General features: G+C 31.6%; 3 protein-coding genes across 3 annotated transcripts; all 3 read right to left on the reverse strand.

The window, feature by feature from the left end:
- Window position 1: 1 nt before the first annotated feature.
- On the reverse strand, window positions 2-3685 carry LOC133834270 (uncharacterized). The gene is made up of 8 exons (XM_062263826.1): window positions 3562-3685; window positions 3090-3204; window positions 2731-2814; window positions 2309-2357; window positions 1907-2003; window positions 1339-1391; window positions 1120-1182; window positions 2-771 (listed from the first exon to the last, which is right to left on the reverse strand). Exons 2-8 carry the CDS (start codon window positions 3188-3190, stop codon window positions 475-477), a joined length of 744 nt encoding a protein of 247 aa, XP_062119810.1. The 5' UTR covers window positions 3191-3204; window positions 3562-3685; the 3' UTR covers window positions 2-474.
- Window positions 3686-7120: 3435 nt separating this feature from the next.
- On the reverse strand, window positions 7121-10677 carry LOC133834271 (uncharacterized). The gene is made up of 8 exons (XM_062263827.1): window positions 10606-10677; window positions 10115-10235; window positions 9717-9800; window positions 9317-9365; window positions 8905-9001; window positions 8237-8289; window positions 8006-8068; window positions 7121-7645 (listed from the first exon to the last, which is right to left on the reverse strand). The coding sequence occupies exons 2-8, from the start codon at window positions 10213-10215 to the stop codon at window positions 7367-7369; spliced, it is 726 nt and encodes a 241-aa protein (XP_062119811.1). The 5' UTR covers window positions 10216-10235; window positions 10606-10677; the 3' UTR covers window positions 7121-7366.
- Window positions 10678-12629: 1952 nt separating this feature from the next.
- LOC133834269 (protein TOPLESS-RELATED PROTEIN 2-like) lies at window positions 12630-22964 on the reverse strand (the record flags this gene model as incomplete). The annotated part of the gene is given in 25 exon segments (XM_062263825.1): window positions 12630-13188; window positions 13277-13449; window positions 13556-13741; window positions 14531-14626; window positions 14958-15086; window positions 15201-15383; window positions 15477-15587; window positions 15861-16007; window positions 16087-16194; window positions 17534-17701; window positions 17782-18016; window positions 18325-18452; window positions 18617-18712; window positions 18797-18892; window positions 18966-19039; window positions 19137-19206; window positions 19426-19535; window positions 19609-19744; window positions 20205-20314; window positions 20677-20803; window positions 20890-21064; window positions 21249-21407; window positions 21494-21607; window positions 21892-22071; window positions 22379-22964. Coding segments are annotated over 25 exon segments (3408 nt in total). The 3' UTR covers window positions 12630-12971.
- Window positions 22965-27220: the final 4256 nt, after the last annotated feature.

Here is a 27220-nt window from a genome sequence, read left to right on the forward strand (position 1 = left end):
GTTGGAGTTGCAAATGCACTTCATTCTCTAAACACATTTATAAAAAATAATATGACAAGTTTTGAAACTAGAATCATCATCAGTCGCCTTGGGACAAAAATACAGTGATGTAATAGCATGAATGGAGATGGGTTTCCTTGCAAAACAAGAAACTACTGGAATTCTTAACTACCACAGAAGACATCACAGACAGACAGACAGACTTCAGCTTTATAGCCCCTAAACATGTATAGTTACACAACTCAATGTAACTGAAATTAATATAAAATAAAATGTTGAGGAAGCAGAATGGGTCCTCCTCAAGTCAATGAACTGGATTGTACAAGTAGATGACCATATAAGAAATATCCGTAGAAAATTTGCCTTCCCATATGATTACCTTATATTTATCTTCATCAGAATCCAACAGCATTGCCATACCGACAGCTAAGCGCCTAGAATTAATGTGCGAGCCAAAGTACTGGAAACCAAGAATTATGAGCTGGGGGGGGCGGTGTTTGTTTCAGTAGATTCAACAAAATTCTCCAAGGCTTCCATGTCGATTGTCATGTTGTCAACAGTATCGGCTTCTTCTACCTCTGTCATTACTTCATCTTTATCACCAGTCGCATCTTCTACCCCATTTTGTGCAGAAATAGATTCCATTTTTGGTTCCTCGATAGCCTTTTCCAGTTCGTTCTCCGGTTTGTTCTCCGGTTCGTTTGGCTCTATTGTCGTTGGTTGTGGATATGGATCGGTGGAGATGGTAAGCATGGATGTCACAAGGAGATTCTACACAACCGAAAGTGGCAAGCACAGCTAAAGATAATTATTCAACTTCTGGGAAAGACTTATTTTTCCAAAACATTATATCTAACACAATAAGATAACAACCTATTAAGTGAATCTAATTATATTTGATGTATTTTAACAAGAAAAGTTAATGAAACTAGAAGTAATTATTCTTTACAAAATTACAATTATATCAATTACATTATTCTGTTTTATAAACATTAGACCAAACAAACTAATTAGCACATTAGATTTGACAAGCAAAATATATTATTTAACAAAGGTTATCAATTTATGGAGGTTTTCCACTATAAAAGAGAATAATCGCCACATGTTAAACTACAGTACCTTTTCAAGTGCTAGTGCAAGCTTGGAGAGATTTGGATAAATGCCCCGGGCATTCAAGAGGATCTGATCAGTTTAAAAAGAAAAATAAAAGTCAAAATCATACTTGCCTGGCCAAAGTAAATTAATGGAAAGTTAATGCTTGAAAAGGCATTAAACGTAAATAAATATATAATATCACCATGCAGGTTGTGAATGCAACACATAAAACAAAGCAAGTACCTCGCACAGCCTCTGAAGGGTAAACGGAGGACCTCGATCGAAGCTATGGAGAACTGAAAACGTAGAAAACATTCAATTAGTTATTCACACACAAGGAGAACGCTTGGAAAATAATAGTTTCGAAAGAAAAAAAAAAGACAAAAGAATCATTCCATTTTCACATTGCGAGAATGATATTCAACATCTCTCTTTTTCCTTGTTGTTAAATGTATTGGTCAATAAGACACCTGGATCATAAAATCCCACAAAACAGTTTAAACAGCTCCTTTGTGGGGTATTCAACACACAAACACACCCCACCCCACAATATTTGGAGACCAGGAAACTATAGCAATTGTTATGTAGGCAATACCCCTCTCGGGTATGATATATACAATTCTATTAATATCATAAAAGAAAAACATATGGCTGGGAAGATTTCAAAGGTTCACAAATGGGGTCAAGTGGCCAAAATCACTCTTCATTTGTAATATCAGCTCATATATTCCAGCTGACAACTAAAACTATATTACTCTCATTAAACAACATCCAAATGAAGGAAAATATAGATTGAGGAAATGAAAAATACCTTCATCCAACCTTTTTACCAACTCAATAAATGTTTCTCCTAGAGAAGCATTTTGCTGGTCATCCGTCATTTTTGCCTCAGGATACTCCGACAAAACCTTCATAAATTATAGAAAAGGGGAAAATTAAACATTAAAAAAGAACTTTTTTATTTTATTATAAGAGTAGTACTGCGAACAGGTGAGGATTAAACCCCTTCCCCCCATCACACACACACACACCCCACCCCACTTGAGCCTCAAGTGGCTAAAAGAAAAAAAGAACTACTTGGATGGTTAGAAATGCAAAAATCAGATAACATTATACAAAGCTATACATTGATTACATATAAACTAAAATCATCTATTTGTTTAACAAAACTAAATGTTACAAAAGACCCACATGCTGGCATACCTCCCCATACCTGCTTCAGCTGAAAGGATAAGGTGGCCTTTAACTTGTCCCATTCGTGCCTAAAGAACAAATACAGAGCAAGAAGAGGTTATAACAGTAATATATTATATGGATTTCATGCAAAACAATATATTAGCAATGACTTCCCAAATATTAGGCAAATTCTACAAATTGATCTTGGTTCTTTCAACAGATATCACTGTGCTTAAAACAGTATTTATAGGAGAGTTTAGTTTTTACTGGGTGGGAAGTCTAACATCGCAATCTATACTTCTCGGGTTGTCTTCTCCAGATAGAAAAGATGGCATTTCAACCCTCAATCCCCAACAAAAATAAAAAGTAAAGTACTAAACATAGTCTATGCACAACGAAATCAGTACACTAAACATAAATGAGTACGTCGCCAGTTCCCACGTCTATATATAAACATACCAGAACTTCCCGGTGGATGCAATGATTTCAAGTATGCCTCTGGCTTCAATCTCGGTAATCTCAACCTTCGGCGGTTCTTCATCACTGAAATATCAAGCAAAACACAACTTCATTAATATGAAAGTTCGAAAATATGTTTGAATAAGAAAAAACCTGCCTAACCACAACTTACAACAAAAGAAATAAAAGGGTTACGAATGGCACTCTGATGTTCCAATTACTTATGCAAAACTTTCACTGACATTTACGAAATCAATGAAATAACACTTCCAATCATTAGAGAGAAAAAATTAAAAAAATAAACACTAGCAACTTAAACCAAAGACCTACCAGTATAGCAGCATTATGAGTGTACTTACATATGATTCAACACATCAGGAACCACAGTATCCTGATGTTGATGGGTGTCAATGGGGGGACTTGATGGCTTTTGCAGATCATCGTTCGATGGCATCTCCATTGATAGTGATAACCCTAACAAGCAACAGTAAGCATAAAAAATGGACTGAACAAACGAGCCTCAAAGATCGAAATTTGAGAAAATCTTCTGAGTGGAGTTTTGTTATCCTATCCCGTTAATGAAAAAAGACTCCTAAAATAAAAAAGATTGAAATTTGAAATTTGACCCAGTAGCTTCGTTGTACTAATTTCACCGTAAGAAATTTGAATTGCTCATAAAAACCAAGGCCGGAGGAGAACAGATTAAGGAGAAATCATATATTAAAAAAAACCCTAAGAAAATAGAAAGCTCAAAACTTTGTTAGAATTTCAGAGATGTTCTTAAGGGTTATACATATATTTATATGGAGATTGAAAAGAAGAGAGAGATACCTGGAGTGGAGTGGAGTGGAGTGGAAGAGCTGAAGAAACAGAGTGAGATCTTCGTATTACACTGTTCGTTCCAGGGATGAGGCCACTGAGAGAGAAGTCCAATTAAATTGGGGAAATATATTTAAATTTTTAATAAAATTGTGTATATTTATTATTAAAATATTCTGTAAAATACACATTTACTTTATATACATGTGTATGAAAATATGACTTCAAAAAATACATATATGAAAAAAAAATTAAAAATGAAAATCTAGCAAACCTAAAAACTAAAGATTTTAAAATCAGATAAAAGCCATTATTATCTACAGATTTTAGTTTTTTTAGCTCTAGATTTAGTTTTAATTTTTTTTACTTATAATAAATATTTATTTTAATATATATATATGAAATTGATAAATAAGAACGTAATATATGTGGCTTAACAGAAGTTAATGGATTAATTAGTAATGATCACATTGTTTTAAGGGAATTTTTCAAAAATATGTTTTTTATACTATTAATGTGTAAAAATATAGGAATTATATTTTTCTTAATTTGTATGGGAAAATTTATTAAAGAAAAAATTAAAATATGGGAAACACAATTAATGACTAACTAAAATATAAAAATGTCACTTTTTTTTTTATCATAGTTATGTTTTCTTTAATTTTGAAAGTAATTTTATTTTACTTTTTTTTAAATTTTAAATTTTTTCCTTCATTATTATTTTTTCTTTCTTTTTTCTCTTATTTATTTTTTTCCATTTTTTCCTTTTTATTTTTTTTTCTACCAAATTTTCGTTCATTCTTTTTTTCTTTTCATTTTTCCATTCTTCTCCTTCTTTTTCTTTTCATTTTTATTCATTTATCTATTTTTTTTCTTTCATTTGTATTGTTTTATTTTTTTTGTTCATATTTTTTCAGCTTTTTTTTTCTTTCTTTTTTTCTTCTTCCATTTTTTTCTACTAATTTTTTCATTCATATTTTTTTTCTTATCATTTTTCCATTATTTTTCTTCTTCTTCTTTTCATTTTTATTTATTCATCTATTTTTTTCCTTCATCATTTTTTTTGTTTTTTTTTTCATTTTTGTACTTATTCTTTTCTCGTTCCATTTTTTTCATTTTTTTTCACACATATATTTTAACATTACATAATTATTTTACTATTTTTTTTTTATCTATTATCTTTTATATTATTGTAATTATTTTTATAGTTTTTGTTACACCCAGATTTCGAGCCTTAAGAATTGTGATCTCGAAAGCTGGATTCGTCAGGTATGGGCTTGCAATATCTAGAAATACGTGTCCGCAACCTAGGCACTGAACCTATAAAGCAGGTGGCAACCTCGAAGATAGTAGCCTCGAAATCCTCACAAGCTCGAAAGACAGACATCGAAGTACGTCTATTCTCAGATGACCTCGGATCAAGGGTTCCGAGCCTGACATAAGTATGAGCTCGAAGCCACATGATCTCAGGGAAAATACTACAACTCGAAAGTCATTAAGAGACCTGGGTTGGCACGGCACTGACGATGTAGATTGATAACTTTGAATATCTTAATGAGTCATTTTGGAGAGACGCAGTCTACATTTATTGTTGTAACTTCCTTATAATAAAGTGGTATTTATTATTTAGTTATATGCCCCCTGGTCTTCAGATGACGTTTCTTTGTATATAGGAGTTACAGGCTTTTAAAGCCATTAAATTTATTTACATAAAGAATAACTTCCCAGAGACGTGCGGGAGAGTATTCTGAGACTTCCTCTATAAATAGAGAAGTCCTGTACTTTTGAAAAGGACCGAAATTTTGTAATCTTGAGAGAAACTCTGGAGAATTCATTCTTGAAGAATTTCCAGAAATCATCTTAAGTTCTAATAACAAAGACTCGCGGACTAGGCAGAGTTAACTGCTGAACCACGTAAAAAATCATATTTGTTTTATTGTATTTTTCTGGCCATAACTATTTATTGTTTTCGTGCTCTTGACGAAAAACGGCGTCAACAGTTTTTTCCACTATATGTAAAAAAACACTTATAGGAATACCAAAATTTGGAAAGAAAACTAATAAAAATATGATAACGTGAATGGGTAACTAGTTACCATCACGTTCTTTATGTGTATATTTCTGGGGGTAACTGGTTACCTTCATGTTCTGGTATGTGTATATTTATGACTTTTTATGGTAACTGGTTACCTATGTTTTAAAATCATAGTTGCTTCTTATTCATTTTTAATGAAGTGTTCTTCTTCTTTTCCCTTCAAATTTGATGTTTATTTTCATATTTAATATGAGTAACTTGTCACCTTTCTTATGATAACTGGTTACCTCTCTTATGGTTGAAAATTGCTCATCTCAAGATAACTGTTTACCCATCCTGATGCATGTTATTTAACCTAGTTTTAGGATTTTATTTTACATAACTGTCAAAAATCAAAAGTAACTGTTTACTTACCCAGGATTTGAAAAAAGAAACGTATAATCTAAAAAAACAGAAAAAAAATGTTTATAATAAATAAAAAATAATTTAAAAAACAATTCATATTACAAAAAAAAATTGCAAAACAACCAAAGAAAAAATTAAAATAAAATTAGTAATATAAAAACAATATAAAAAATAAATAAGCTAAAAAAACAATAATTAAATTACAAACATACCCTTCCAAATTAATAAAACTTGATTAAGAGTAAAATTATAGCATAAACCAACTTTTATACAAAAATATGGGAAAACAAACCCATAAAAGTGAAAATTCTTAGAAAAAGCCATCGATTAACTTTTTTTGAAAGAAAAAAAACCATATTTTTGCATACTATTCAAATTCTCATATAAAATGTAATTTCCTCTTATTTTAACAACTTTAAATATTTTTTTTATTAAAAAAATTGAGTATGTATAAAGGTTACATTTTAAAAATGGCCCGGCCCGAATTTATCGGAGGCACGAAATGTGGACTGACCCACATTTACAGCTCTAAACATGAATTAAACTAACGAAGTGAAAGTGAAAATAGTAGTAGAGTCAATAGAGTTTGTCAGTTCCAACATCCACATTTGATTGCTAGGAACACTGTATTTTTATGTTTATTGGATGCTTTTCTTTTGATCCATACTGATGAATTTTGATTTATTTATTTTGTTTAACAGTCGTGATTAGTAAAAATAATGCCAAAACTTATCTTAAATTTGCATGTTTTTATGTGCACAATATGAAAGTGCGGTTCCTCTGAAACATCAAAGGAAGAAAAAGTATGTACAAATTACACATATCACTTTAACCGAGCCATTTGGTCACTTTTAATTGTGTGGTTGAGATTAATTACACATCATAATGTATAAAAAGTATGTACAATCGCATGTAAACTGCCAAAGTAATAAAAAAAATGAAACATCAAAGGAAGATTGCAAATTTACTTTCTTCTCTTAACACATTTATAAAAATAGTGCCATAAGTTTTGAAACTAAAATCATCATCGGTCTCCTAAAGACAAAAATACCATGATAATGAATGAAGATGGGTTTCCTTGCAAAAAACAATGAACAGTTGAATTTTCTAGCTACCATAGTAGACATCACAGAGACAAAACTCTAAATATAGATATGTATAGATAGGTACACAACTCAATCTAATTGTGAAATTAACATAAAATAAAATGCTGAGGAAGCCAAATGGGTCCTCCTCATGTCAATGAACCGAATTGTACAAGTAGATGGGGGCCATCCTATATGATACCTTATATTTTTATCTTCATCAAAATCCAACGGCATTGCTATTCCAACCGCTAGGCGTCTAAAATTAATATGCGAGCCAAAGTACTAGAAGCTAAGAATTATGGGTTGGAGGGACGGTGTTTGTTTCGGTAGATTCAACAAAATTCTCCAAGGCTTCCATCTCGATGGTCATGTTGTCAACTGTATCGGCTTCTTCTACCTCTGTCATTACTTCATCCTTATCACCAGTCGCATCTTCTACCCCATTTTGCGCAGAAATAGATTCCATTTTCGGTTCCTCGTTAGCCTTTTCTGGTTTGTTTGGCTCTATCGCTGCTGGTTGTGGATATGGATCGGTGGAGATGGTAAGCATGGATGTAACAAGGAGATTCTACACAAGCGAAAGTGGCAAGTACAGCTAAAGATAATTATTCAACTTCTGGGAAAGACTTATTTTTCCAAAACATTATATCTAACACAATAAGATAACAACCTATTAAGTGAATCTAATTATATTTGATGTATTTTAACAAGAAAAGTTAATGAAACTAGAAGTGATTATTCTTTATAAAAAAATACAATCATACTTTGTTATATCAATTACATTATTCGGTTTTATAAACATTAGACCAAACAAACTAATTAGCACATTAGATTGGACAGGCAAAATATATTATTTAACTAAGGTTAAAAATTTATGGAGGTTTTCTATTATAAAAGAGAATAACCGCCACATGCTAAACTAAAGTACCTTTTCAAGTGCTAGTGCAAGCTTGGAGAGATTTGGATAAATGCCCCGGCCATTCAAGAGGATCTGATCAGTTTAGATAGAAAAATAAAAGTCAAAATCATACTTGCTTGGCCAAAGTTAATTAAAAGATAGTTTTTTGTCAAATTAATACTTGAAAAGGCATTAAAAGTAAATAAATATATAATATCACCATGCAGGTTGTGAATGCAACACATAAAACAAAGCAAGTACCTCGCACAGCCTCTGAAGGGTAAATGGAGGACCTCGATCGAAGCTATGGAGTACTGAAAACGTAGAAAACACTCAATTAGTTATAAAATAATAGTTTCGAAAGAAGAAAAAAAGATGAAAGAATCATTTCCATTTTCACATTGCAAGAATGATATTCAACACCTCTCTTTGTCTTTGTTGTTAAATGTATTGGTCAATAAGACACCTGGATCATAAAATCCCTCAAAACAGTTTAAACAGCTCATTTGTGGGGTATTCACAACATATGATCTATCCTATTCTCTTTGTTTTAAAAAAAAAAAAAACAAGCTTAACTTCATGCCTCACCCCACAATATTTGGAGACCAGGAAACTATAGCAATAGCCAGTGTTATGTAGGTATCCAGGAGGAACTCAAACCTCAGACCTTGTGGAAGCAATCCACATGTGTCAAACCATTTGAGCTAATCCCTCTCGGGTATGATCCATATAATTCTATTAATAATATTGATAAAAGAAAACATATTGCCAGGAAGATTTCAAAGGTTGACAAATGGGGTCAAGTGGCCAAAATCACTCTTCATTTTGTGATATCAGCTCATATATTCCAGCTGACGACTAAAACTATATTACTCTCTTTAAACAACATCCAAGTGAAGGAAAATAGAGATTAAGCAAATGAAAAATACCTTCATCCAACCTTTTGACCAACTCAATAAATGTTTCTCCTAGAGAAGCACTTTTCTGTTCATCCATCATTTTTGCCTCGGGATACTCCGACAAAACCTTCATAAATTATAGAAAAGTGGGAAAATTAAACATTAAAAAATAACTTTTTTATTTTATTAAAAGAGTTGTACTACTACTCTGTTTTTTTGCTACAAGTGTGGATTGAACCCCTTCCCCTAACACCCAACTTCACCACTTGAGCTAGCCTCAAGTGGCTAAAAGAAAGAAAAAACTACTTGGATGGTTAGATATGCAAAAAGCAGATAACATTATACAAAGCTCTACATTTATTACAGATAAACTAAAAACATCTATGTGTTTAACAAAATTAAATGTTACAAAAGACCCAGTTACTGGCATACCTCCCCATACCTGCTTCAGCTGAAAGGATAAGGTGGCCTTTAACTTGTCCCACTCATGCCTAAAGAACAAATACAGAGCAAGAAGAAGTTATAACAGTAATATATTATATGGCTTCCATGCAAAACAATATAATTAGCAATGACTTCCCAAATATTAAACAAATTCTACAAATTGATCTTGGTTCTTTCAACAGTTATCACCGTGCTTAAAACAGTATTTAAAGGAGTTTAGTTTTACTGGGAGTATAGTCTAACATAGCAATCTATACTTCTCCAGAAAGAAAAGATGGCATTTCGACTCTTAATCCCCAACAAAAATAAAGTACTAAACATAGTCTATGCACAACAAAATCAGTACACTAAACACAAATGAGTACGTCACCAGTTCCCACGTCTATATATAAACATACCAGAACTTCCCGGTGGATGCAATGATTTCAAGTATGCCTCTGGCTTCAATCTCGGTAATCTCAACCTTCGGCGGCTCTTCATCACTGAAATATCAAGGAAAACACAACTTCATTAATATGAAAGTTCGAAAATATGTTCGAATAAGAAAAAACATGTTTAACAACAACTTACAACAAAAGAAATAAAAGGGTTATGAATGGCACTCTGATGTTTCAATTACAAATGCAAAACTTTCACTGCCATTTTCGAAATCAATGAAATAACACTTCCAGCCATTAGAGAGAAAAAATTAAAAATATAAACAATAGCAACTTAAACTAAAGAGCTACCAGTATAGCAGCATTGTGAGTGTTGTATCGAGTTAAGGATTAGAAAAGAAAAAGAAGCATGTACGTACATATGATTCAGTACATCAGGAACCACAGTATCCTGATGTTGAAGGGTGTCAATGGGGGGACTTGATGGCTTTTGCAGATCATCGTTCGATGGCATCTCCATTGATAATGATAATGATAACCCTAATTAAGAGAAGAAACAAGAAACAGTGAGCATAAAAAATGGACTGAACAAACGAGCCTCAAAGATTGAAATTTGAGAAAATCTTCTGAGTGGAGTTTTGTTATCCCGTTAATGAAAAAAGACTTAAAATAAAAAAAATTTGAAATTTGAAATTTGACCCAGTAGCTTCGTTGTACTAATCTCACCCTAAGAAGGTCGAATTGCTCATGAAAACCAAGGCCGAAGGAGCCCAGATTAAGGAGAAATCATACATTAAAAAAAAAAAAACCCTAAGGAAAATAGAAAGATCAAAACTTTCTGAAAATTTCAGAAATGTTTTTAATACATACATACATATACATATGCAGATTGAAAAGAAGAGAGAGATACCTGGAGTGGAGCGGAGTGGAAGAGCTGAAGAAGCAGAGTGAGATTACACTGTTCGTTCCAGGGATGAGGCTACTGAGAGACAAGTCAAATTATATTGGGGCATTATATTGCAAATTTAAATTTTTAATAAAACTGTACTTATTATTAAAAAAAATTATATATTACCTTGAAGAAGAATATACAAAAATAATAAAAAATGTGACAAAAAAATTTACAAAATAATTATTTTCTATATATAACTATATTTCATACATGTATTTATGGGTTTATAGCTTTAAACCTTGTGTTTGGACTCAATACATGTCTAGAACATGTATTTCGATAAATTATTTTTTGAACTAAGTATTTTGTAAAATAGTTTAGATAGGCTTCTAAATTTGATTTTGATAAACAAAAAATTGAGTATAATAACACAGTTCTTAGGCAGAATGACTTTATTTTTGTTCTGAGTTGTTAGTTCGATGAATTATTTGTGATTTTAGTTCAAAAAATTTTGATCAAAATCAGATTTAGGAGTCTATTTAAACTATTTTAGAAAACACAGAGTCTAATACAAAATATAAACAGGGTCTGAGACAAAACACATGGTCTAAAAAAATATTAGCCCTATATTTATTTGTAGAGTGCAAATATTATTATTTTAGTAAATTATATACATTTTAGTTAGTACTAAAATACATGACTTGTAAAAAAAAAATACACACTAAAATGTATATTTCCTAACATTGATTGAAATCAAATTAAAAAATTTAAATAAGAAAAATTAATAAAAAAAAGACCTCTAAGAAATAAGATTTAACAATCAAATTTACAAATCCAAAATATTTGTAATTGAATTCTTAGTATTTATTATTTTACAAAATTCTTTTAATAATTTTTTGTTATGAATATTTATATGGATAGGTATTAGGTACCCATTCATCCATTGTGTTTTAACAAAATATAATTATGATACTTTATGTTTTTGTTAATGATCATCAAGTACCTTGTAATTTAATAATCGATGTAAAATAATACTTTGTTGTTCATGAAATTATACCCATTTGGTACCTTATCATTTGTGACTAAATCTTAGCTTAAGACACCATTTTATTCCGATTTTATAAATTTGACATACTAAAGCTATATTTTGGTAAAATAAAGGATAATCACCCAAATTATTTTAATTTGCTAAATAAATAAATCACTTATACAGTGGAGAAAATTACACTATTCACTAAACAAAAATAATATTAAATCAAACTAGGGATTATATTTTAATTTGGACTCTGTGTTTTGATAAATTATTTTTTAGATCCTATATTTTGTAAAATAGTTAAAATAGAACCCTAAACTCAATTTTGATGAAGAAAAAATTGAATATAACAACACAGTTTTTAAGCAGAATGATTTTATTTTTGTTCTAAATTGTTAGTTTGGTAAATTATTTGTGATTTTAGTTGAAAAAACATTGACCAAATCGGTTTTAGGGTTCTATTTTAACCATTTTATAAAATATAGGGTCCAAAAAGTACTTTGTTAAAACACAAGATCAAACAGGTAATGAGAAAAAGTACAGAATCCAAACAAATATAAACCCATCAAACTAATGACAAAATACAATCACAGGAAAACCATAAAAGATAGATGCCTTCTTTATTTGGCCACCCACACACACCACACCATGAGAATTGTCCAGTATTTGGTATGCCATTGAGATCCTCTCATCATCACAAGCAATAAGAAACCTTTCTCTATCTCTTTCTGTCTAGTAAAATCAAACACACAAGTAAGTTCATCATGTGAAAAAGATTAAAACTCATCCATTAATTGAGTTCAGACATTGCAAAAATGATTATTAGAACTATGAACTCTGAATCATCAATTTCAAGATTAATTCATTTTTGTGTATTAGCATAGAATAATCAAATTGGACTTGTTTGTTGGGATTCAAATTTTAGATTTTGTTTACAAAATAGATGATGTTGAAGAAACTTTGGAAAAGAAAGAAGTATTGATTCCATAAAATAAAAAAAAATGAATAATAAAAAATAAAAGAGAACATATATATGTAAAAATATGTATAAAGAAAACCACCTAAAAACACTGTTGGAAGGCAAATTGGCCTCTTCTCAAGGGTTATCACCATCTTCCGATGTATTCCAACCACAGCCATTTACAACCCAAACCCAACTCAACTCCCTACTTCTTCATTTCCCAAAAGACTGAAAAGATTTACAACGAATATAAAGATTTTTAAAAATAAATAAATAAAAATCACCAAAAAGAAAAGAAGAAAATAGTAATATCTAAAAGATTCATAAAACCATGGCTGCCTCTGTCTGTACTCGTATCATCATCATCATCATCATCTTCTTCTTTCCTCATCACCTAGAAGGGTGTTCTGAGGCTTGGCCGCTCAGTGAGGGGTTCGATGAATTCGAAGGGAGTGGCCCGTTATCTTGAGAAGGGGTTCCGCCCCACTTCATCTCCACATCCGATGGCTCCACCACATGTACCGAGCCGTCTGTCATGCCCAGTGCAACTTGGTTAGGCTCGGACGGGTGAGCTGCTACGACTACAGGATAGACCGAGCTGTTGCTGCTGCAGAAGTAGAAAGAAGAGTGTCTCATCAATGTATGTCAAACAAAAAGGATGGATCTCCCCTTAACAAACATATTCTCATACTTACCTGAGAACAGACGATTGTAAGTAGGAAGAAGGCGCTATTCGACACCTGAGTCTTAAGCTATCCGCATCAAAAACGCCAACCGCACCATCACAGAAGGAAACATAAACCAGCAATCCGTCACAGGAGTATATTGCACTTGAGATGGGAGCCGCAAGTGCTTCTTTTGGATACCACTACCAAAAGAATATCAATTTAGTGTCGGTAACTTTCAATTTTGAACCTAGAATATTGTGTGTTGCTATAATGTAGAAAAAAAGGGTTCAAGAGTACAAAACTTACTGAACGTAAACATTCGAGCTTGCTATCGTATACGCCAATCTGACTTTCATGAGTAACCAGCACATGCGTTTGATCATTATGAAACTGAACTTTAGTTTCTCCAGATGATGGGGGCTGACGACCAACTTGAGCTTGTATGGATCTTGTTTTCTTCTTTTCCCATCCATCAATGCTCCACATACATAACTAAGTCATCCAAATTCAAATAAAATCACAAGTTTAAAACCTTGTAACCAATAAAGGCAAGTAATTCCTCATTATATTTTAGGTGATTACAACTCTTCCACGGAGAACAACATTTCGCTGCAAATCACGTCTCAAAGGCACTGAGCACTATGGTAGAATTTCTAACAGCCATGAAACTCGTTTGCATTGAGAAAATCATAACAATTCAAATTCATTTTATCAAGAAAATGCGGAACACAGAATAATGCAACAATTTAGGACTTGTTACTATTTTATTGTATTATTTTGATATCCAGAAATTCCCCAAACTTGGTTAGCATGCCCAAGTTTGAAACTGAGGCTGCCCACTAACACTAGAATATTCAGAGCGCAGAAACTACATGTAGGTATCGAAGAGAGAACTATTTTATTATAATTAATGAGTATAACATACAATTAGGTTTAGGATTTATTCAATTTTGCAAATAAATTTTTCTAGTTTGAAATTATTAGAATTAGTTTTTCCAATCCTATTTGTGATCAATTGCCTATCTATGACATACCTATGTTTATTTATGAATGAAATGTTGGATTATTTCTATTACTCTATCCCTCTATTGATTCTCTTCAATCTCTCTACAATCCTACAAGTCTGTTTTACTCTATTCTTCTTATCTCACTTGATGACAGAACAATAATTGCATTAATCAAGCCAATAGACAGTACACACTAGCATTTCTCTGTGGAAGAACCAAGGGCTCCTTCACTGATAAACATCATAGACAATTATAAATGCAATGAGTCACTAACCTGAGCATCAGCTCCTGAAGAAACCAACACATTAAGGGTTTGAGAAAATGCAAGCCCTGTAATCCGTGTCTGATGACCTTTGAGTTTAGTTTTAACCTGTCAAATATCCAAAGAGATTAGTTTTTTTTTTTCTTTTGGAAGATCATTATATCAAGCTTTTGATACTAAACATAATTACAAGGATTCCGACAGAATAACCTAGAACTTCAATTCAGAAGAGTAATAATCCACAAGTATACGACCTTTTCCTCTAAAGTTGACCCCATTTACTCACAAAATGAATGCAGCAAGAAACATAATAATTTTTAAGCGCGCAGAAGCATATAAACTTGTAAAGAATACTAAGAAGCGAATCTGAATGGTCAAGATTGCATCCTATTAAAAAATCAGACATTTTGAAAAATACAGTAATAGAGATGTTTTTTACCTCATCAACCCTAACATTATAAATTTGAATTGTAGAATCCTCCATTCCAATGGCAACAATATTATTGTCTTGAGGATGGAATGCCAAAAATGTAGCCGCAGGAGGAGGGGGCATAAAAGTTGTCATCACCTGAGAAGGTAACCAGTTTGAGTCATACAAATCCTTGTTGGAAATTTTCACGGGGTGATTGTTAGTTTGATTTGAATAAAACAGGGACACCCTAGGCAATAACAAAAATGTTACCTTGAAAGTCATCATGTTGAACAACGAAACCTTTCCACCAGATGCTGACATAACATAAGAATCGTTTTTAGATAAAGCAATGCATGCGCCAGACTCCTCAGGTGGTTTATTTTCATTTATGTCATTAGTCATATGGGTTCCACTAGGAGGTTGCCATAACTGTGGCATGATACAAGCAGTAGCCTAAAAAAAACCACACACACGAGGTGTAGAGCCTATTAGAAACATCAAAGTTACTGAGTTACAAACTTAAGTAATGAGAAACCGAAACCATACCTTCCCTGATGGATTCCTTTCGCTACGCTGCCATTTCCAGAGCTTGTGAACAGCATTGGAGGTGAGGGCCAGCAAAGTTAGGCCATTATTTGTGTACATTAGTTTCACAACCTACAATTTGAAAATAAGTTTTTTCTCAGTTCTGGTACTGTAAAGACTACATTTATTTGGAAAAAAAAAAAAAAAAACTAGGCTCCCCACCCAACCCAACAATATGTGGTACTTTGAAGGCTTCATTCAGGGAAAACTTATACAGACATAAGAGGAAGGAAGAGGAATGAAAAGCAAAGGCATAGACATAATGCTCTTCTAATTACAAAAGCTGCAACCGAAAAAACCATATCATTTGTTCGTACATTAGCAAATACCACAAATAAAACTTACCTTTGCAGCATTTCCGGAATCAGGTAATCGCAAAGGTTTAATGAGAGAAGGATCTGCAATATCTGGAATCTTCCAGCTCTTAATTTTGTCTGCATCATCAGAAATGCGTGGTTTAACATCGACAAGCCTGCTATTTTCCGCGGGACTCTGCAATTACAAAACCGTTATAAACTTGTGAGGAAAGTGCATCAATAAGCGTTATGCATCTTTAAAAAGCTGAACTTACAAGACTACTGATAGACACGGCAGGAGGCATTATATTAGGACGTTCCATTGTTTGAGGAACAGAAGGAGAAACATTAGACACTGGGCCTAGAGCATTAACAATCAGTGGCTGCATCCAAAACGTAAAAAATATCAGTAACATCCCAAAACTAATAGCAAATAACATTTTTCTGTTTGGACAGCATTGGCCAAAGATAGTTCTTCATTTTCTACAAGCTGTCAAGAGTATTTGACATAGCGCACAATATCCAAACACAGTTCAAAGAAATATCAACAGCTGCCAACAGGATACCATTGTTCACTATGCAAACACACATAATAAGATTATTCATAAGCACGATCTTCCACTCTTATTTTCAAAGTCACCTTCTTTCAAAACTCTTGATGTTAGAGCTACAGCAATTACATTTCCCCTTGCAAAACTAAAAGTTTAAACCTCATAGATCTAACAAGGATGCTATGACTAATGTACGAGACCATTTCATTATTAACAAAACTAATTGAGGAAAATGGTTGTTTGAGAACATAAAAAGGCTTAACGCCAACTGTTGAATTATTCAAATGCAAAAATCAGTCAGCTTTTACGTTAGAGTTTTGTTCCTAGAAAACAGGAGTTAGCTGCTTTCTCTCTTGATGTATTTTAAATATCTATATATACTTATAGAATGTATACTTTAAGATTATGATTAATAAAAATAAAACAAACATTCAGCAGTGTATTATTTTCTTCCTGAATTAAGTGCTTTTACCAACTCTTTTTAGACCTGTAACTGAACAATCCAGATATTTTATCTTTATGAATTTCATATTTGTAGGTTTAGCTGAAAACTGTAATATCTGTATGGATAGAAGTAAGAAGGTTTAAAAAAACGTACCAAAACGAAAAAGTAGGTTTCGAATTGGATCAAGGCATAGGATTCAAATTAGATCAAGGCGCAAGTTTCAAAATAGAACATAAAAATATATTACACCAAATTCATACATAACAAAAGAACACTAAAGTTTCAAGACAAATAGAAGTTCTAAATTAGACAAACATAAAATTTAGTAACCTGGCCTAGTCCTTTAGTCCTGCATCTAGTCTTTTAATTTAATAGTGTGGGGACTCGAGAGAGAATGGAGAGGATGAGTTTAGGGTTATAATTTTGAAGTTTCAGTTTTAACTTTATCTCATTTAGGTTGTAGGCCAGAAATTTGAAAGACCCAATAACACATAAGCCCAATTTGTACTTAAAAATGTATAAATAACTGAGGCGTAAGCCTCGTGAGTTTTGGTTCGTAAAGGCACTGAAGTGTACGCCTCAAAAGCACTGAGACATAGGTTTTGAAGAAAATCAGAGAAATGTAAGCCGCCTCAGTATGTTTTTTCTGGCACCTCAGTTCGAAATGAGTTTCGAGGCATAGATTTCAAAAGTCTTTTTAAACCAAGGTAAGAACAGTACCACTACCTTAGAATTGATAGGCTCAGAAGGGCCTCGATTCTTATCCATAGCCCTGCTCTCCAGCATCCTTATCAAGCGCAACCCATCATTGTTGGCTAAAATCTTAATACCATTGTCATTTGTTGTGACTGCCAACAATGACCCTTCTTTGTTAAATCTCAATCTAGGACTAGCCTGCAAATAAAAATAGACTAACTGTTACAGATCAACTCTTCTAAAGTGCTATAAAAAAAATGACGAACAGCAATACTAACAGGTAAACCCCCATCGGCATCGATAGCTGTCAACATGTTGGTACTGTCCATATCCCAGAACTTAATTTGAAATTCGTCACCAGCAGCTAAAAACCGGTTTCTTGTTGTGTCAAACTGAACAACACCTAAAGATCTCTTCCTGAAACCAGAATATGTACGTTTGATAGCTCCTTCACTCTCATTCCACTCGACAAGATGAGATTCACCCTCCTTACTTGTTCCGCATGAGAAGAGCCTGCCACAAGAAGAATTTACATGCTATTGTAAAAACTCGAATTAAAATATATATATATATATATAAAATAAACACAGAATATGTTTTTTAAGGATTTGGATCAAATAAATCCTTGGAAATTAAAAATAACAATCTCTGCATATTCCTTGTACATCTACATCATGAGAAAAAATAAGCATAACGACTTTGAAATCAATAGTTGAACAGTTATATGAAAACCCCACAAATAGAAAAATTGGATAAAGCAAATTACAATGCTCTTTCCAACAAAGCATATGTGCTCATCTATCGACTCTCGTAAGCTTTACCTAGTTCCATCTGCACTATATGCCATCATAGTGCACCATAGTCCAGGAGCATCATAATCCACTCTTGATCCCAAGCAATCATAAAGCCAAGCTTTAATTTTCCCATCAATAGCAGTTGAAAATATGAACTGCACGAGTAGTGTGTTAATTTTTACAGGAAGAATTTAGCTTTTGTAGTAAAATGAAAAATTGGATGTACTACTATGAAAAGCTACGTATTAGAAGTAATAAATAGCTCCTAATTTGTTTGACAAGCTAAATAGCTCATAATGAGGATCTACAGGAGATATACCTGAATATTTTCTTTGTAATGAGGACAAACAGAATATACTGGAGCTTCATGACCTTCAAATATATAGAGTCTACGTCCAGATACAGCATCCCATACCTGTACAGCAACATATACATGTTCGACTAAGATGCCTAAAGATTCTCTAAATATAAGACTAGTCAAGCGTGTGACAACCAATACCTTGATCATCTTATCATCTCCACACGTAACAATGCAATGTTGCTTGTTGGGATGGGCAAAGGCAATGTCATTAACTCCACCCACATGAGCATCAATCTGAAAATGAGACAATCAATATCCTACCATTGCCAATGAAGAAAGAGATAACAGGGAAAGGAATAAGATTTACCTCCAAATGTTGACGGAGTTCCCCAGTTGGATTGTAAGTATATATCTGGACAATGTGCTTTGAAAATGCAACACCTATACAGTGTTAAATACAGTAAGGAACTATCAGTATTCTCCAACAAGAATACAAACAAAATAACATGCTGGCCCTGAATAGAAAGGTTACACATACCAAGCATGAGCCCATCTGACCCCCAAACACAACGATTCACTGATATTCCAGCATCACTTAACAAAGCTGACTGAGGCAGAGAAAGAAAGTTGAAAGGAAAATCAGTTTAAAGAATCACCAGCTAATTCTTTTTCCTTTGGAAAAGTTACCACAATCGAATGCATAGCTATTAGGATGTGGTAATAGAAAAGTGAAAGGCGCAAGCAAATAAAATAGCTATTTGACTGCTTAAAAAGAAATATATATTTATTTTAATCAGAAATTCTAAAATAATGAGCAAATAAGGTACCTGCAACGGCATCGAAGCGGATTGTATATCCCAAACCTTAAATGGTTTATGTACCATCCTCTCCCGCGACCCAACTTCCCAAAGGCTAATGTCACCAACATTTGTCCCAACTACAATGTAATGAAAAGTACAATAAAAAAATTTGCAAAATTGTTTTCTTCAGCAAGACATTTAGTCACAAACCTAGCAGTATGGTTTGTTGCTGAGGATGAAAATCCATGCTCATAACATTAGATCCTTGACTAAGGGTCCGGACAAGATTTTTGGGAATGTCATCTTGTGAATAGGCCCCAGAATGCATTACACCAGAGAATGATACCTGTAAAAAGCACGTATGAGAATACTATGAGATATTTTTTTTCTCACTCTTTCCCTCTCTTTCGATGGCTGTGAAAGGGGGCGAAGACAAGATAACACATACAGCAACATAACAAAGATTTCTACACATATATATACTAGATGCAAGCAACATGCAATGTAAGTTTGCTAAGTTTTATTTAAAAAAATTATTAATTATTTTTATCAAGTTTTCATGATTGTCATATAAATTTTGAATAAATAAACAATATTACATATAAAAGAATGGCATAAACATATTAAAAGAAGAGTTAAACCAAATCATTGTTTATGTTTTTTTTTTTAAATAATGTGGCAGTATAAGAAGAAAAGAAAGAAAACACTTCAATTACAATGAAAGTTGTTGATAAGATATAGATATATATAGTAGATTTGATAATTGAACCTTGAACATAGAAATTACATAATATCCTCTTCCTAACCTCATCAGACTGTCCAGTACGAATACGCTTAATCAAGTGCTCAGAGTCAGCTGATTGATAATCCATCCCCGTAACACCAGTAGGAGTCCTTGGGTGTTTCAAAAATGCAGCTACATGAGAAAAAAATGATGAAAGTTCCATCAGATCTCAAAGTAAGTCAGCAATCCAGAAATCAAGTTAGATAATACATAACTATGGGAATGAAGTAGCGATTCTCATTCATACGATAAAATTAGGTGGCATCATAACATACACACAGCCATTTGGCACAAAAAAGAATCTATACAAAGCAATTGTCTGACAGAATCAAACAATAAACAAAAAAGTGAACAATCAAGAATTGAGAACTAGCAAAATTACTCTCTCTAGAATAGGGTGGACGAACATTGAAACAAATTGTCGGAGAAAAAAATTCAATGGTTCTCCATTTCGATTTGGTGATTCTTTCAGTAGATACCGTTGACATTCTTACCTGCACTAGATTGCTGGACTAAACCAGGAGGTGGTGCTGCCACAGCAGGATGAGACAAAGATGAATTAGAATTTGACATCCAACCAGCAATAGTACTAGGAGATGGGGACACAACCGGCTGAAATGGCTGCACAGAATAAAAAGAAACTTGAAGTGTTAGGAAATCGTTGCAAATTACTCCGGCAAAAAAAAACATTGAGGGAATACACTTACACCATGGGCACCAATAGGAGGAAATGCACCAGCCTTGGGAATCGGCCCCACAAGGTTGTTTGTTGGAGGAGGACGAGATCCATTAGTAGTTGGATTGCAAGAATGATCCGTAAAAAGTGTTTTTATATCAGGGTTTGGACGAGGATTCTTGCAAAGTTGATGCTGCCAGTTTAGACTGAAAAATTCTCACTAAATGAGATTCAAGTAAACAAAGCTTATGCAGAATATAACATTAGAAAAAAGGAACAGTGATTTCATTGACTTGGACAAGAATACAGAGGAATTTAATCATTTAAACCTGTGTTAAAAGAGTTGATAGTTACACAAAAATTAAATAAATCAGTATATGCAAGAATCACCTCTGATTTATTAAAGTCCTTAGACGCGAACTTTTGAAGGCTGGGAATGTAAGTTTATCACGAAACAAAGGGTTCGCTTCAATTAACTTTTTAAGTTCTATAAGCATGATGTTTCGAGCTGATTTTGTGTCCCCATACTTGGAAAGCTGCTCATTCTGCCTGTTTATATGATACAAACAGCAAAAATAAATAAAAACCAAACAATCAATCATTGCATTTCACAAAGCAGAAAAAATGTGACTTACCTGAAATTGTCGAGAGTCAGCAGTTGGGTGATCTCCTTGAAAAGCTCTTCATTGAAAGATGCAAAAACCTTAAGATCCTTTACAAGAATCTCAACAGCTTTGGCTCTGTCCTGCCTGATAGCAAGATAGAGAACTATATTAACATGCGAACGAGGAATTAGCACAATGATAAAACAAATATTAGCATATAATAAATGCATAAACACTTGGCTCCCTCAGCAATGACATCCAGTGTAAACACGTTTGTCTTGTGTCTTTTACTCAACAAATAACCTCAAGTAACCATTTTTAGTTATGAAGTTTCTTCACCAATCTTTAAAACCAGAGAACAAGAAAAGTGCCAAACCAATGCATAAGAATCTACAACCAGCACATAGACACATAATTTAAATCCTCACCTATCAAGAGCTTCCAAATACTTCTGTTTCCTGATTTCGAAGAAAATCTTCATTGAATACCGATTATCTTCAACCTTAGTAAATCCACACAAATACCGCTCGACTTCATCCCACTCTCCAGCCTGGACTTGATCCTCAAAATGTTTCATATTGAAGAAGAAACCAGACTCTTGCTCTAATCTAAAATTCCAAAATTAAGCACACACAGCATTATAAACACATGAACCGCAACACTATATGATAAAGAAAAATGCAAAATTCTCATCACTTTTTAAGAAAATACTAAAACCCAGTTCCTGGAATTGATTGAAAATTTCAATTTCATGGGATCCATCATCCATGAAGTAAAGCCGGATATGAGTTAAGCTTAAGCTAGTACAACATTCTGACTAATTCCAGTGAACTCATCATATTCCAGCTAAGTAACAAATGTAATCTTTCAAACAGAATGAGTACAAGATATTAATTTTTTTTCAAGAAAACTTACTTGTGAACAGTCTCCTTGAACTTCTCTTCGTCTAAAAACTGTAAAATTAAGAACACCAATTCCCTACTTAACGAAGACATTGTCCCCGGTAATCCTAAGCGCTCCAGTGCAAAGATCCAAGCTTAAACCACCAAAAATATTTGTGGGTCTTCACCCAAAAACACTCCACCAAAGAGAGCAGAAACAGAAAAACTGTAACAATCAAACGAAATGCAGTACCCAGAAATGATCACTTCTTTGTATCAACTTTCAGTACCAAAAATTTTCAACTTCAAAGTCACCAAAAGCTCGTTTCAAGTAAGAACAACACGAATTAACACCTCTTCCACTCCAAAAAAGATAGTAATGTCTTTCAGTTTAGCCCCAAATAGAAACAGAAAAAGCACATAAACAAGCACAAAAAGCGTCTTTTCAAAGCAACACCTCTTCTTCCCCAAAACGTAAAGAAACCCTAAATTTGAAGATGCAGAACAAAGATCTTAACACAGAGAAAGAGAGAGAGAGAACTCAAAACACAAACCGAATCGCAGAGCTCGAGTACTTTCACTTTCTCTTTCACAGCAACCTGAATCTCATCTCATCTCATCTACAAACGAAGACAGAGAGAGAAATATACAGATATATAGAAAGATACAGAGACTTTAATAAATAAATAAATATATATATCGTTCTCCTCACTGAGAAACAACCATTTTTCTAGGGTTAGGGTTTCTGAGCGCTCTTTATTCCTTTTCTCTCTCTCACTCTCTCTCTCCGTGTTTCGTAGCTAACTCTGTCTGCTGCACCACCAACCCTCACTTTCTCTCTCCTCCTCCTCAACTCTTTCTCTCTCTCTCCTTCTCCTCTGCTTTCTCTCTCTGTATCTTTTTATACTCTCTCTCTCTCCATCTATCTATGACAAGGACAAAGGTTCTGCTCTGCTTTCTCTGCTTTTGTTAGGGCACTCACTTTCTCTCTCTATATTTATATATTGCATATATACCTAAAAATAGTACACTCTCTCTCCTCTCTCCTCTCTTTCTCTCTCTTCTTTCTACTTTAAAGAACTCTCCTTTTCCTCTTTCTGTCTCTGGAAACTACAATACCCTTTCCAATATAAATATATATAACTACACTTTCTCTCTCTATATGTATAGGTTTTTCTGAAAGAGAGATAGGAGAGTTGAAGACTTGACTTACCTAGAGAAGTGAGAGTGCTTATGATCGCCTGTGGCGCTCTCTTACTCTGTTCCCTGAGCTCGCTCTTCCATTGGCTCCTAATATAATTATGGTTTATACTTTTTACAACATTAATTTTTTCTCAATAATGTGTTTTGACAAATTTAGATTCTTTTATAAAATGTAGTGATGTACATTTGGTGGGAAATTGGTGGGAGTGCTCCCCGTCCTGTCTTTATTGCTATTTATATTTCTAATCCTCGTTCCCGTTTTATTACCGCTTATTCTTCATTTATTTAAAAAATAAATTTTAAATTAAAATTTTACAATAAAAATTGTAAATTATATGTAAATAAAAATATTGCACAATATTTATTATTTAAAATATTAAAAAATTTACTACTATACTACAAAAACACATAAATAAATATATAAAATACATATAAAATATTACAAAATATATAAAAAATTAAACGGGGCCCCATCGGAACGGGGAGTGCTATCCCCGTCCCCACCCCATTTAACATTCGGGGATTAAAAGTTATCTCCGTTCCCGCCCCGTTTCCCATTTAACGAGGATTCCCCGCCTCATTAGGGGCGAGTCCCTGCGGGGCCCTGTCCCCATAGGGAAAACATGCATTCCTAATAAAATGGTTAAAATATACCCCTGAATCCAATTTTGATGAACAAATAAATAAATATAATAACACAGTTGTTAAACTGAATGAGTGTGTTTTTGTTCTTAATTGTTTGCTTGGTGAATTATTTGTTATTTTTAGTTTAGAAAACTTTTAACGAAATCGGATTTAGGATTTTATTTAAATCATTTTGCAAAATATAAGTTACAAAAAATAATTTATCAAAACACATACTTCAAACAGGTAATAAAACAAAATATAAGATTAAAAAAAGTAAACCCTATAATTATTATTTAAATATTTTTTTTTTTACAAAATTTGTAATAATGGAATTTAAATGTGCATATGTTCATTTTTTTTTTGTAATAGTATATATTTTTTTTAACAAAATTTGTAATTATAGAATTTAAATGTGCATTGTTGATTGGATATTTTTTACCCTCTTACACTATTCCTTTCCTTCCATTTATATTTATTTTCTAAATTGAATAGAAATGAGTATTTTCAAACATTAAATATAAATATATATATTTGAATTATTATCTCTTTTTTTTTTTCATTTTAAGATTGCAAGCCAATCTTTGAGTTAATAATAACATATTTGAGAGATAGTAACTAAATATTAGATTTTTAACTTCAAAATCTCTTACTATGATTCACAAAAATTACCATAATTTGATATGAGCAAATATTCTTTTCTTTTTTTATAAGTTGGAAGTAATATATTAAAATTGGACTTTTAATTCACAAAACACAATATCTTAGTAGTATAATAAAGTCATCTTGAATTTTTAATTGGAAAACTTTGATAATTGTAGAATCATTCAAAAAAAATTATTATTTAATTAATACTATTTTGTTGTATAAATATTTTACCAAAAGAATATAAAGGTACAATTTTGCATTTATTTATCCTATATAGTATTAAAATTAATATTAAGCACTAAATTAACTAAAAGACAAACAACAAATATATAAAAAAGATATATTATTGCATAAATAACATAAACTGAACTTTAAATTTCACATGTTTTCTAATTTAAATAATATCTTATAAAATAGTTTTTTTTTATTTTGTGTTTATTATTATTTATTTATTTAATTTTTCATAACCATAAATTAAAAATTAGATTGGTTTTCTATATATCATTGCATATTGTTGTGATGGCATTATTAAAAGTAGTAATGTATGTGCACACACCACACATTTTTTCATTATCTATAACTATTATAAAAGAGAGAATGAATTTAAATTTTTTTGGTTGAGTTATTTTGTTTTGTAGTGTGATCAAGTTATTTTGTCTTGTAGTGTATATATAAATATATATATAATTTAAATGTGTATTTCTTTTTATCTTAATTAAGATTTAAAAAGTTAATTTTTTTTAGAATATATTTTACTTGGTATCGTAATAAATAATTTTTTTATATAAAAAATATATTTTTCTTTTTTATTTAAAAAAAATAGTGAATTTTTTTTGTTAAGATTTAAAAAGTGATTTTTTCAATAAATTTAAATAGTAAGTTAGTTTGGTAAATTTGAACAAATTATATAATCTTGTAGTAGATAATATATTGTATTTATATATCTTTTTTTTTTTAAGTGTGTTTCTTTTTATTTTGTTTACGATTTAAAAATTGAGTTTTTTTTAAATAAATTTTAAAGTGAGTTAGTTTAATAAATGTCATCAGATTATTATGTTGTACCGAGAATATATTTTAGTTTTTTTTTATTTTTTGGTTAAGATTTAAATAGTTGTTTTTTTAAATATAGTTAAACAATGAGTTAGTTTAGTAAATTTGATCAAATTATATTATACTATAGTAGAGAATATATTTTAGTTATATATCTCTTTACTTTTGGTATTTATTTAAAGAGTTTTATAGTTTTTTTTAAATTGTATTAAATATTTTTTATTTATTTAAAGTTTCAAATTTAAAAGTTAAAACTATTTTCTTGAAGTTATTAGTATGATTTGATTTTAATCAATTTAAGTATTTTATTCATTTGTCCTTCAATATTGTATTGTGCTAAAATGTAATATTTTATATTCTAGATCTAAATTATAAATATTTTTGAAATTTTTTAATTTTATTTTTAATATTGATAGGTATTTATTTAATTTAATTATTTTCTCGATCTTATATATGATTTTTTTAGAAAATAACGTATTTTTTAATTATATAAGTTTTCTTCAATTTTATATGTATAAAAAAATGCAACCCTTTTTCATTACAATAAAATGATATTTTAATTAATTTATTCAAAATTTTAACTAATTAAAATTTAGATATTAGTTAAAAAAACTAAATTTTTCACAAGTGGCCCACCTAGTATTAAAATTATAGGAATATAAGCCTTCTTAAGTTTAGATTATTAGGTTAGTTTGTTTGTAGGGCTATTATTTTATACTTCTCTTTGAACATTAAAGACACACTACAACACTTTTTTTTCACAATTTTAATTAAAATAAATAATAGGGTACGACTATAATACATGAGCTATTTATGCTATATCGGTACAACATGCTCCCATAAATATCACTTGGAGGTATTTTTATCCCAATTTTTTTGTAATGGTGTTTATTATAATTATAGTTATCTTTCTGCAAATTTTCAAAATATTTGGAATAACTTACAATATAAAAAACTGAGTTCAAACAGCTTGTTGCACATATACTTTTTTTTTATACGCGTATTAATAAGTGTTTTGAACTCTATTTTCGACATTATAAACAATTCTAAATTTCTTGAAAATTTACAAAAGGGTCATTATAACTACAATAAACACCATCATTACAAAAATATAATAAATACCTTAAAAAAAATTGGGGTGTGTTGTACCGATTATTTTGGGGTGTTGTATCATAGACACCCCTAAATAATAATGTATTTTTTTTTCAAAATTTAATAATTAATACATTTTAATACCTTTCTACACCTTTTCCACATTCTAATTAAAAATTATAAAATAATTGTACCTTATTTTTCTTCTTATCTACTTTTTGTTGTTGTTGCTACTTTTAGACTTTTTTAGTGTTAACAA

This window comes from Humulus lupulus, chromosome 5 (assembly GCF_963169125.1).
Source record: "Humulus lupulus chromosome 5, drHumLupu1.1, whole genome shotgun sequence".
In the NCBI taxonomy this organism is placed as follows: domain Eukaryota; kingdom Viridiplantae; phylum Streptophyta; class Magnoliopsida; order Rosales; family Cannabaceae; genus Humulus; species Humulus lupulus.

Bases quoted from the DNA above. Each gene is read 5' to 3' on its own strand.
- LOC133834271 (XM_062263827.1), bottom strand. From the start codon at position 10,215: ATGGAGATGCCATCGAACGATGATCTGCAAAAGCCATCAAGTCCCCCC. The intron at 9,366-9,716 runs GTATGTTTATAT...TTTGTTCTTTAG, and splicing joins GCATCCACCGGGAAGTTCTG to GCATGAGTGGGACAAGTTAA. The intron at 8,069-8,236 runs GTACTTGCTTTG...TAAACTGATCAG, and splicing joins CCCTTCAGAGGCTGTGCGAG to ATCCTCTTGAATGGCCGGGG.
- LOC133834270 (XM_062263826.1), bottom strand. From the start codon at position 3,190: ATGGAGATGCCATCGAACGATGATCTGCAAAAGCCATCAAGTCCCCCC. The intron at 2,815-3,089 runs GTAAGTACACTC...TTGATATTTCAG, and splicing joins CCTGATGTGTTGAATCATAT to TGATGAAGAACCGCCGAAGG. The intron at 2,358-2,730 runs GTATGTTTATAT...TTTGTTCTTTAG, and splicing joins GCATCCACCGGGAAGTTCTG to GCACGAATGGGACAAGTTAA.